This window comes from Bombina bombina, chromosome 3 (assembly GCF_027579735.1).
Source record: "Bombina bombina isolate aBomBom1 chromosome 3, aBomBom1.pri, whole genome shotgun sequence".
NCBI classification, from domain to species: Eukaryota; Metazoa; Chordata; class Amphibia; order Anura; family Bombinatoridae; genus Bombina; species Bombina bombina.
In genome coordinates, this window is record NC_069501.1 from 62,692,414 (window position 1) to 62,705,306 (window position 12,893).

Here is a 12,893-nt window from a genome sequence, read left to right on the forward strand (position 1 = left end):
GCAGATAACTCAGAGACTCTTCGAGCCGAGGAAGTAGCCATCAAAAACAGAACTTTCCAAGATAAAAGTTTAATATCAATGGAATGAAGGGGTTCAAATGGAACACCTTGAAGAACTTTAAGAACCAAGTTTAAGCTCCACGGCGGAGCAGCAGTCTTAAACACAGGCTTAATCCTAGCCAAAGCCTGACAAAAAGCCTGGACATCTGGAACTTCTGCCAGACGTTTGTGTAAAAGAATAGACAGAGCAGAAATCTGTCCCTTTAACGAACTAGCAGATAAGCCCTTTTCTAAACCCTCCTGTAGAAAGGACAATATCCTAGGAATCCTAACCTTACTCCATGAATAACTCTTGGATTCGCACCAATATAAATATTTACGCCATATCTTATGATAAATTTTTCTGGTAACAGGCTTCCGTGCCTGTATTAAGGTATCAATAACTGACTCTGAGAAGCCACGCTTTGATAGGATCAAGCGTTCAATCTCCATGCAGTCAGCCTCAGTGAAATTAGATTTGGATGATTGAAAGGACCTTGCATTAGAAGGTCCTGCCTCAGAGGTAGAGTCCATGGTGGACAGGACGACATGTCCACTAGGTCTGCATACCAGGTCCTGCGTGGCCATGCAGGCGCTATCAGAATCACTGATGCTCTCTCCTGTTTGATCTTGGCAATCAGTCGAGGGAGCAGAGGAAACGGTGGAAACACATAAGCCATGTTGAAGAACCAAGGAGCTGCTAGAGCATCTATCAGCGTCGCTCCCGGGTCCCTGGACCTGGATCCGTAACGAGGAAGCTTGGCGTTCTGGCGAGATGCCATGAGATCCAGTTCTGGTTTGCCCCAACGATGGACCAGTTGAGCAAACACCTCCGGATGGAGTTCCCACTCCCCCGGATGAAAAGTCTGACGACTTAGAAAATCTGCCTCCCAGTTCTCCACGCCTGGGATGTGGATCGCTGACAAGTGGCAAGAGTGAGACTCTGCCCAGCGAATTATCTTTGAGACTTCTAACATCGCTAGGGAACTCCTGGTTCCCCCTTGATGGTTGATGTAAGCCACAGTCGTGATGTTGTCCGACTGAAATCTGATGAACCTCAGTGTTGCTAACTGAGGCCAAGCTAGAAGAGCCCTGAATATTGCTCTTAACTCTAGAATATTTATTGGGAGGAGTTTCTCCTCCTGAGTCCACGATCCCTGAGCCTTCAGGGAGTTCCAGACTGCGCCCCAGCCTAGAAGGCTGGCATCTGTTGTTACAATCGTCCAATCTGGCCTGCAAAAGGGCATACCCTTGGACAGATGGACCCGAGATAGCCACCAAAGGAGAGAATCTCTGGTCTCCAGATCCAGATTTAGTAGAGGGGACAAATCTGAGTAATCCCCATTCCACTGACCTAGCATGCACAATTGCAGCGGTCTGAGATGAAGGCGCGCAAATGGCACTATGTCCATTGCCGCTACCATTAAGCAGATTACTTCCATGCACTGAGCCACTGACGGGCGTGGAATGGAATGAAGGATACGGCAAGCATGTAAAAGTTTTGATAACCTGGCCTCCGTCAGGTAAATTTTCATTTCTACAGAATCTATCAGAGTCCCTAGGAAGGAGACCCTTGTGAGTGGTGATAGAGAACTCTTTTCCACATTCACCTTCCACCCATGCGACCTCAGAAATGCCAGAACTATCTCTGTATGAGACTTGGCAATTTGAAAGCTTGACGTCTGTATCAGGATGTCGTCTAGATACAGAGCCACCTCTATGCCTCGCGGTCTTAGAACCACCAGAAGTGAGCCCAGAACCTTTGTAAAGATTCTCGGGGCCGTACCTAATCCGAAGGGGAGAGCTACAAATTGGTAATGCCTGTCTAGAAAGGCAAATCTTAGGAATCGATGATGATCTTTGTGAATCTGTATGTGAAGGTAGGCATCCTTTAAGTCCATTGTGGTCATGTACTGACCCTCTTGGATCATGGGTAGGATGGTCCGAATAGTTTCCATTTTGAATGATGGAACTCTTAGAAATTTGTTTAAGATCTTTAGGTCCAAGATTGGTCTGAAGGTTCCCTCTTTCTTGGGAACCACAAACAGATTTGAATAAAATCCCTGTCCTTGTTCCGTTCGCGGAACTGGGTGGATCACCCCCATTACTAGGAGTTCTTGTACACAGCGTAGGAATGCCTCTTTCTTTATCCGGTTTTCTGATAACCTTGAAAGATGAAATCTCCCTTGTGGAGGAGAAGCTTTGATGTCCAAAAGATATCCCTGAGATATGATCTCAAACGCCCAGGGATCCTGGACATCTCTTGCCCACGCCTGGGCGAAGAGAGAAAGTGTGCCCCCCACTAGATCCGTTTCTGGATAGGGGGCCATCCCTTCATGCTGTCTTAGGGGCAGTAGTAGGTTTTCTGGCCTGCTTGCCCTTGTTCCAGGACTGGTTAGTTTTCCAGGCCTGTCTGTAACGAGCAACAGTTCCTTCCTGTTTTGGAGCGGAGGAAGTTGATGTTGCTCCTGCCTTGAAGTTTCGAAAGGCACGAAAATTAGACTGTTTGGCATTTGATTTGGCCCTGTCCTGAGGAAGAGTATGACCCTTACCTCCAGTAATGTCAGCGATAATTTCTTTCAAGCCGGGCCCGAATAAGGTTTGCCCCTTGAAAGGAATATTAAGCAATTTAGATTTAGAAGTCACGTCAGCTGTCCAGGATTTAAGCCATAGCGCTCTGCACGCCTGGATGGCGAATCCGGAGTTCTTAGCCGTTAGTTTAGTTAAATGTACAATGGCATCAGAAACAAATGCATTAGCTAGCTTAAGTGCTTTAAGCTTGTCCATAATTTCATCCAATGGAGCTGTGTGAATGGCCTCTTCTAGAGACTCAAACCAGAATGCCGCAGCAGCAGTGACAGGCGCAATGCATGCAAGGGGCTGTAAGATAAAACCTTGTTGAACAAACATTTTCTTAAGGTAACCTTCTAATTTTTTTATCCATTGGATCCGAAAAAGCACAACTATCCTCCACCGGGATAGTGGTACGCTTAGCTAAAGTAGAAACTGCTCCCTCCACCTTAGGGACCGTCTGCCATAAGTCCCGTGTAGTGGCGTCTATTGGAAACATTTTCCTAAATATAGGAGGTGGGGAAAAGGGCACACCGGGTCTATCCCACTCCTTGCTAATAATTTCTGTAAGCCTTTTAGGTATAGGAAAAACGTCAGTATACACCGGTACCGCATAGTATCTATCCAGCCTACATAATTTCTCTGGAATTGCAACTGTGTTACAGTCATTCAGAGCCGCTAAAACCTCCCCTAGCAATACACGGAGGTTCTCAAGCTTAAATTTAAAATTAGAGATCTCTGAATCCGGTTTCCCTGGATCAGATCCGTCACCCACAGAATGAAGCTCTCCGTCCTCATGTTCTGCAAACTGTGACGCAGTATCGGACATGGCTCTCACAGCACCAGCACGCTCTGCCCTTATCCCAGAGCAATCGCGCTTGCCTCTTAATTCTGGTAATTTAGATAATACTTCTGTCAGGGTATTATTCATAATAGTAGCCATGTCTTGTAAAGTGATTTGTATGGGCGTCTCTGATGTACTTGGCGCCACAATATCACGCGCCTCCTGAGCGGGAGGCGAAGGTACTGACACGTGAGGAGAGTTAGTCGGCATAACTTCCCCCTCGTTGTCTGGTGATAATTCCTTTATAGATAAAGACTGACCTTTATTATTTAAAGTGAAATCAATACATTTAGTACACATATTTCTATGGGGCTCCACACTGGCCTTCAAACATAGTGAACAAACAGATTCATCTGTGTCAGACATGTTTAAACAGACTAGCAATGAGACTAGCAAGTTTGGAAAACACTTTAAAATAAATTTACAAGCAATATAGAAAACGCCACTGCGCCTTTAAAAAGCACAAAAAAACTGTCACAGTTGAAATAACAATGAACCAAATCAGTTATAGCAACCAAATTTTCACAGTAAATGTATTAAGTTAGCAGAGCATTGCACCCACTTGCAAATGGATGATTAACCCCTTAATACCCAAAACGGATAATCAATAGAGAAAAAAAACATTTTTTAACACAGTCAAACACACTGTCACAGGTCTGCTGTGACTGATTACCTCCCTTAAAAATGACTTTTGAAGTCCCTTGAGCTCTCTAGAGACGTCCTGGGTCATGCAGGAAGAAGCAGGAAGACTGAGACTGAATTTTTACTGCGCAAAAAAGCGCTAAAATAGGCCCCTCCCACTCATTATTACAACAGTGGGAGCCTCAGTTAACTGTTTCTATGCAGAAATATATGTCAGCCATGTGGAAAAATTCATGCCCCAATAAGTTTTATCACCAATGTACCTCACAAAAACGATTAAACATGCCAGCAAACGTTTTAAACATCCTTTTTTAAAGAGTATGTATCTCTATTGATAAGCCTGATACCAGTCCTTCTACTGCATTTTAAGGCTTATTATATTACTTCAGTATTAGTAGCATTTTCTTAGTCAAATTCCATTCCTTAGAAAATTACTTTACTGCATATACATTAATCAGCCTGATACCAGTCGCTTTCACTGCATTTAAGGCTGTACTTACATTACATCGGTATCAGCAGTATTTTCTTAGTCAATTCCATTCCTTAGAAAAATATTTTACTGCACATACCTTATTTGCAGGAGACCCCGCACGCTATTCCCTTTCTGAAGTTACCCCACTCCTCAGAATGTGCGAGAACAGCCAGTGGATCTTAGTTACTTCTGCTAAGATCATAGAAAACGCAGGCAGATTCTTCTTCCAAATACTGCCTGAGAAAAAAACAGCACACTCCGGTGCCATTTAAAAATAACAAACTTTTGATTGAAGAAATAATTAAGTATAAAACACCACACTCCTCTCACGACCTCCATCTATGTTGAGGGTTGCAAGAGAATGACTGGATATGACATGTGAGGGGAGGAGCTATATAGCAGCTCTGCTTTGGGTGATCCTCTTGCAACTTCCTGTTGGGAAGGGAATGTATCCCATAAGTAATGGATGACCCGTGGACTGAATACACTTAACAAGAGAAAATATCTATTTCAAATACACAAATAAACATAGAGGGGCAATTTCCCACACATTTAAAACTCTGCAGCAAGTACAGACAGTTTTTAGAAACATATTAATTGGGAAATATTTTTACAGAACAATGTCTCTAACTTCTTCCTTTCCAAGCTTGGTAAAGCAAAGCAGTCAGCACAAAAACTGTGACATTTAGTAGTTGATAAATGATGTTGACATCCTCAAGATGAAAACCTACCTAGACACATAAAATGCTGCTGGTCTGATACAAGACAGAAAGACATATATAATATTTCATGGTGCAGGTTGGATCAACACCACAATATAACAAGGAAGAAATGCAGCGTCTGATGAAACTCACAAGCAAACAAAGCAAAGGTATAGAGCTTGGATTTTATTAAATGTAACAGTTAAATCAAAACTGAGCAAAATTAAAAAAGAAAAAAAAAATCAACATTTGTAAATTTTTATTATTTCCCCATGCCAGTAACAATAATCTTAGCTTTACTGTCTAAAGTACGCTACCATGCAAGCCATAATCATAGAAATGTGCTGCCGAGCATCCTATAAAAGAGGGGGCTAACTGTATGCTTGCCAAGCAAATACAAAATATTCTGATTTCAAGTCATTGCAAGTTAATAACAACGTGTAACTCTGGTATTACTGTAAAGACATTCTTCAATGACAAAAATGCAGATTTGGAAGATTCTATGAAAGATTCAGAACATTATGTTTTACAGTAGGGTTTTATGACTGCTAATAATATTATTCATATAATTATTGTAAATTATCTCTAACATGTTTAGGTTAAGACTTTTAGAAAGCTTCCAACAAGCAAAGAGAATACATTTGTGGAAAAATATCAATATAAGCTTTGCACTAAATTCTGAAATGTTTACAAGCTAAATTATGAGCCAATGTCTTACCAATAATGTGCTCAGTGTGTCTCATTTTACATATGGCTTCTAGACATGTCTTAGGACAGATTCTGACAATTCTGAGATCCATCAGAGTTTGTAGAAATTAGTAAATGTAATTTTTTCAAAGTATGAAGTCTGCCAATGATTATTTGATTTACAGCAAACAAAGAGGCCTATTTATCAAAGGTCTTGCCGTCCGCAAGACCTCGCTGAATGCGGAGAGCAATACGCTCTCCACATTTCACATTGCACCAGCACCTTACAAGAGCTGCTGGTGCAATGTCGCCCCCCTGCTGACTCGCGGCCGCCAGCAGGGAGGTGTCAGTCAACCCGATCGTACTCGATCGGGTTGAATTCCAGCGATTCCTGTCCACCTCATCAGAGCAGGCGGACAGGGTTATGGAGACTCGCCAGAAACACGGGCCTACAAGCTCCATTCGGAGCTTGATAAATGGGCCCCAAAATGTCTAAATATGGCCCAGGATAAGTGCTGATTTATTATGTAACACTACATTTATGGCAAAGAAAATACCAAATGTGGTTACCTAACAACAATGCCATAGTTCTGGTTCCTAGCTCAGCAACTTTCAATAAGCTAGAATTGTATTTTTGCATGACAATAATTAATAAGTAATTGAATTTTGCCCTAGATCAGGGGTGGCAAACCTATAGCACGAGTACCCAAGATGGCCCTCAAAACAGGCATTCCGCTTCATGGCTACCTCCATAGTCCTTGGTTTCTTTGGCTGCAGCTGTACTACTTAAAACATTTTACATATGAATCAACAATAAAATGTAGTTGTTGATAAATACTTTGAATTTACTGATACTTTAATGCCCCTTTACATTTAAAAAAAACATTTTTATTCTGTGGGCACACACTCTAAAAAAGGTTCACCACCCCGGGCCTAGATCATTATGGATCCTCACTCAAGCTCCCAATAATCCCAGATTAATCTAATGGCTAGTGTGACACCCAGCAATAGACAAAGAGAACAAAATGCACAAACTATATTGATTTACATTAAAAAGCACTGTGTTGGGACAATGCAATTTAATAAAGTTTGTGCTTAAATAATCCTTGCCATTCATTTCAAGTGGAGGGTGTTGAGCTAGCCATTGGATGCTTCGTGTCCCGCTGGGAGTTTGCTTGAGGACTGTTGCTATGGCAACAAAGGGAAGCCATATGTGTCCATCTAATCTTAGTTCTGATGATCTCAGGACCAGAGTAAATCATTCATAGATACTGGAGGGTATAGCCACCGGAACCGTGTTATTTATTAAGAATAATGGCAGACCTATGCAATGGTGTTATATTTAAATAATGTTTATAATGCATCTGAAACAATTAGGGTCATATAGAAGCTATCTTTAAAGGTAGCAAATCCACTTTAAATAGAAAACAATTGTATGTTTTATATCCCAGAGCGACTACACATAGTACTCATTGTGGCTCCACTTGCATATAAGAGATATTTATTATTTCAGCATTTTCAAACTTCAAATATTAATAAACATCACAAAATCCTCAAAGAAAAATATCCCAGAGGTCACTTTGTAGATATATTTAAGAAATGCTAACTGCATTCTTTATATCTATAAAAGATTATTTCTGTATAATGTCTTATGTCATATACCTATTCATATTACACGTCCATATAGAGAACCAGGCACTCATGTTCTATAAAATCCAATACTGCTGATTTTATGATCTATATTTATATATATATATATATATATATATATATATATATATATATAGTCCATGTAAAAAACAAGGTAACAGCACCACAGCACACAATCTTCTTTTAAAGGTGAAAAATCTTTATTTGAGGTTTAGCAACCAGTAAAAAGCGACGTTTCGGACCTACATAGTCCTTAATCATGCATAAGTTACAATCAAACAAACTAACTTTAAAAAGGGTATCTGGACCAATCATGCTTCAATTCTCAGTGTTAATTGGTTTAACCCATACCTATCCAGGTTTGTAAATTTCAACAACACAGTGACCTCTAGTGGTACCAGAATATGTTCCATCATTTAAAACCATTATAAAAACAAATACAAATCATAATCTCTATTCAGACCATATGGATGTAATGTGTTCAGACGTTTAATCCACCATACTTCTTTCTGTTTTAATTTTAGTTCCCTATTACCCCCTCTTCTATGATGGGGGATATGGTCAATCACTTGAAAGCGAAGCTGGCTTACTGTATGACCCATATTTGTAAAATGTGCTGATACTGGAAGTGACATATCTTTTGATTTAATGGATGCTTTATGTTGACTAAACCTATCCCTGGCGGCTTGGGTGGTCTCGCCAATGTAACAAAGACCACATGGGCATTTAAGTAGGTAGAAACTAATCTGGTTATTAATATTTCGAAATATAAGCTTACAGATAATGAGCATAGCTTATTAATGAAGGGCTTGTCATACTGTCCAGTGAAAGATTGTGATGAGTTTGAAATTGACAAAGATCTATACAAATTTTTCAGACTTCTAAGGTTGAAATCAATATATGGTGGTAAAAATGTAGCCAATGTAAGTGAAACTAATGCAATAAATGAAGATGATATGCAGAGTGAATGTTTGAATTTGAAAAAGTTAAATCTGCACAAAAAATCTTCATATGTACCTCCAACAAGCAACTCAGGTGTAGAAACATTTGTTAAATTTGTTCAACAAGATGTTGCTAATCTAATGAAAAAAACTAGATTAAATCCTTACACAAAACAACATAACCTCACAAAAGGGGAATGGGAGGCTATATCTACTTTGAAAAATAACAAAAATATCACCATAAAAAATGCTGACAAGGGCGGAGCAATAATAGTGTTAGACACTGACTATTATGTGCAGGAGATATTACAACAGCTGTCAGATGGAGGGGTTTATGAAATATTGGATCATGATCCTCTTAAAGAAATACAAAGAGAGCTTAAGGGCATATTAGATAGAGCTTTGACTCATAACATTATTTCTAAACAGGTCTATGATTTTCTGTATAATAAATACCCCATAACACCAATTTTTTATACATTACCCAAAGTCCATAAAAGCTTATTACATCCACCAGGACGCCCTATTGTGGCCTGTACCGATTCTATTTTTTCTAATATCTCTATCTTTCTGGACAAAGTCCTCTTTCCATTTGTCAAACAGCAAAAATCCTTTATTAAGGATACAAATGATTTTCTTTCAAAACTTATGGGGATTGAAATAGAGGATACTTGGTTAATTTTTTCACTGGATGTGGTAAATCTATATACCTCTATTCCCCATGAGGCAGGTCTATTGACTGTGAAAAGTTTTTTGAGTGACAGTGGCTTATATAATCTATCCCAGATTGACTTTTTTGATGACATGTTGAGACTTGTCCTATATTGCAATTATTTTCTCTTTCAAGACACTTACTACATGCAAAAGCGGGGAACAGCCATGGGCTCCAATGTAGCCCCCTCATATGCCAATTTGTTCATGAGTGGCTTTGAGAACAAATTTGTCTACACTAATCAGCCATTCATCAGCCATTGTAAGCTGTGGCTAAGGTATATAGATGATATTTTTGGCATATGGGGGGGCTCATTGGAGTCCCTGATACAGTTTGTTGAGGATATTAATGCCTCTATGACAGGTCTAAGATTTACCCTTACTTACTCTATCCAAAAGATTAACTTTTTGGATACAACTGTATATCGACATGGAAATACATTAAGTACAGATCTATATGTAAAACCCACAGATAGAAATACTCTGCTGCGATATGAAAGTTTCCACCCTGATACTGTTTTTAAATCCATACCCAGGAGTCAACTTTTGCGTACTAAAAGAATAGTTAGAGATCAAAAAGTATTGCCAGAAAGACTAGTGTCTATGGGCAATAAATTTATCCAAAGAGGATATCCAAAAGAAAATATCGCTAAAAACATTCAGGATTTGGATAGAGTACATGATAAAAAACCAACAGAGAAAGGAACAGATAGATTAGTGCTTTCTATGGAATACAGTGACAAGAGCAATGACATCTTTAGAATAGTAAGAAAACACTGGCATCTTTTGTCAAAATATAATCCAGAGATAGAATCATTTAAACTCCCCCCTATGCCATCATATAGAAGGGTAAAAAATCTTAGGGATCACATAGTAAAAGCTGATATAGGTACATCTAAAATGTCTGATGTAAATTATCTAACTACCCCTAATAAAGGCTGTTACCCCTGCTTACACTGTGCTCAATGTAATTCAGTTATTAAAGGGAAATTCTTAGCACAAAATGACAAAAGAAAGCAATATACAATCAATGGGTTATATACATGCCAAACCAACTATGCAATCTACCTACTTAAATGCCCATGTGGTCTTTGTTACATTGGCGAGACCACCCAAGCCGCCAGGGATAGGTTTAGTCAACATAAAGCATCCATTAAATCAAAAGATATGTCACTTCCAGTATCAGCACATTTTACAAATATGGGTCATACAGTAAGCCAGCTTCGCTTTCAAGTGATTGACCATATCCCCCATCATAGAAGAGGGGGTAATAGGGAACTAAAATTAAAACAGAAAGAAGTATGGTGGATTAAACGTCTGAACACATTACATCCATATGGTCTGAATAGAGATTATGATTTGTATTTGTTTTTATAATGGTTTTAAATGATGGAACATATTCTGGTACCACTAGAGGTCACTGTGTTGTTGAAATTTACAAACCTGGATAGGTATGGGTTAAACCAATTAACACTGAGAATTGAAGCATGATTGGTCCAGATACCCTTTTTAAAGTTAGTTTGTTTGATTGTAACTTATGCATGATTAAGGACTATGTAGGTCCGAAACGTCGCTTTTTACTGGTTGCTAAACCTCAAATAAAGATTTTTCACCTTTAAAAGAAGATTGTGTGCTGTGGTGCTGTTACCTTGTTTTTTACATGGACTGTATACACTGGAGTTTGGCTGATACTCCTTGGTAACGTGCACACAGGTGGGAAAGAAATTTTACTAAAACCTATGGTGCTGGATTCAACTCACTTACTTCTTATATATATATATATATATATATATACACTATATATATATTTATATATATATATCATCCAACGCTGTAACGCCTTAACTTCCAGAAAGAACTATAATATACTACTATGTAATACAATACAGATCTCTGGCACCCATTAAGATAATGGCTTTTTTATTTTAAAAAAAGTGCATAGTCCTTTTCTGCTATTGTCGATTAAAAATATATCTGTAGAATTACAAGATGTCATGTAAAAACCAAATCATTCATATACACCAACTTATTTAGAGTGGTACCAAATAGAATAAGAATCAAGACATTCTCCAGGATTAAGATAGTTTGATACTGCCTGGTTTTCAAGTACTCGACTGAAATATTATGAGACAGAGTAATTCATGTATTGTATCTATTCATGGTTGCCATACTGAATACCAATTGAATCATGACACTAACTGAGGTTAAAACACACATACAATGTTATATGACAAATAAATAAGTGTGTGCAGCATTAACATTAATGGTTGAACAAAACAATAAATGTGAAAGCATAACTGAGTGTATAAAATAATACTGAGTTGCATAATTGCAGTATAAGCCATCTGCACTTAAGAAATCATCTGATCAGTCACTACAATGTAGAAATCACATGGAATCGTCTAGTGACTGCTGAAGGGATTCAGTTTATCTAACAGGTTAAGCTAAGTGCCTAATGAGAGTTGCTCCAAAGATATCCACAGCTGTCTCTTCGTCAAAGAGAATTCCCAGCATCATTAATGAATATATTCACTCATCAGTGGTACTGGACCAAGAGTAGATTGCGAGTGCTGATTGCCGTATTTTTAGCTGGTGTTTGGTGGGGCTCTATAGCACCTTCATTATGTATCAATAAAATAAGCAGAATTCCAAACAAGGCAGGTGTTAGAAATATAAAAGCCATAAATGGATTTGAGCATATGATCAACCGGCTGGATGAGGGAGGCACATAAGCAATTCAGCACTGGAAGCCCTCGGGCTATGCTTGGCACTGCAATGATTAGTTCTAATCTCTGCAAACTGTCCACATTTCCCTGTTTAATCCTTGTCCCAGGGTTTTGTCATCTCTCCAGAGAACAAAAGACTGGTTGATTTCAGCACTTTTAATTGACTACCAAAATGAAAGGAAATGACAGGTGCAAGGATGCCATCCCACATGCTAATGGTGTTCTCATTTAACAATAAAGGATACAAATTCCTATACCAAGGATCCAGCTCTGCTCTGTGCTGGTATCATAACTGGCACAGCACCTATTCTCTCCAGTGCGGCCTGGCTCACAGCATAAGACCTAGTTTGGGATGGCTTTGGTTTTCTGCCAACTGTGCCGTTGCTCCTAACTCCAGTCTTAGGAGAGGGGGCAGTGTTGGTTGTGACCACTAATGTCTTTGGTGGACCTGGGGTAGGTTGTCCACCATTAGCATAATTTAACCTTATATGACCCGCCACTGAACGGGCAGAAGACTGACGCACACCGTTGCCATTATAGTGAACGTAAGATCCAGAATTATAATTAGGCTTGGTCTTATTCCAGTAGTGGCCATTGTAGGTGTTGGTGGATGTAAAGGTGTCTTGCTCGGATGAGGATGCATCAGGGTGAAATGCTTTGGTAGAGGACGAACACTTTGGTGGAAGATCATCTTCTCTATAAAACAAAATATAAAATAGTTACAGCAATAATATTGTATTGTGATGCATAGGTTTTACTCTATACTTATCTCATAATCAAGCTTCAATGGGAGCCTCGTTCTCATGCCGTCAGACAATACATGAGAACTAGCACAGCGTAGGGGGTAAGTTGTGAAGCGATGGACAGAAGATTATAAATATATATGTATATAGTTATGTGTTTATATGTG

General features: G+C 39.2%; 1 protein-coding gene across 1 annotated transcript in view; it reads right to left on the reverse strand.

Moving 5' to 3' along the window:
* Positions 1-11,792: 11,792 nt before the first annotated feature.
* Positions 11,793-12,893, reverse strand: part of IGSF11 (immunoglobulin superfamily member 11) — a 293,205-nt gene continuing 292,104 nt past the window's right edge. Inside the window, exon 7 of the mRNA XM_053705844.1 lies at positions 11,793-12,679. Within this exon, the coding sequence (XP_053561819.1) occupies positions 12,235-12,679 (445 nt within the window). The 3' untranslated portion in view covers positions 11,793-12,234. The remainder of the gene's footprint in view (positions 12,680-12,893) is intronic.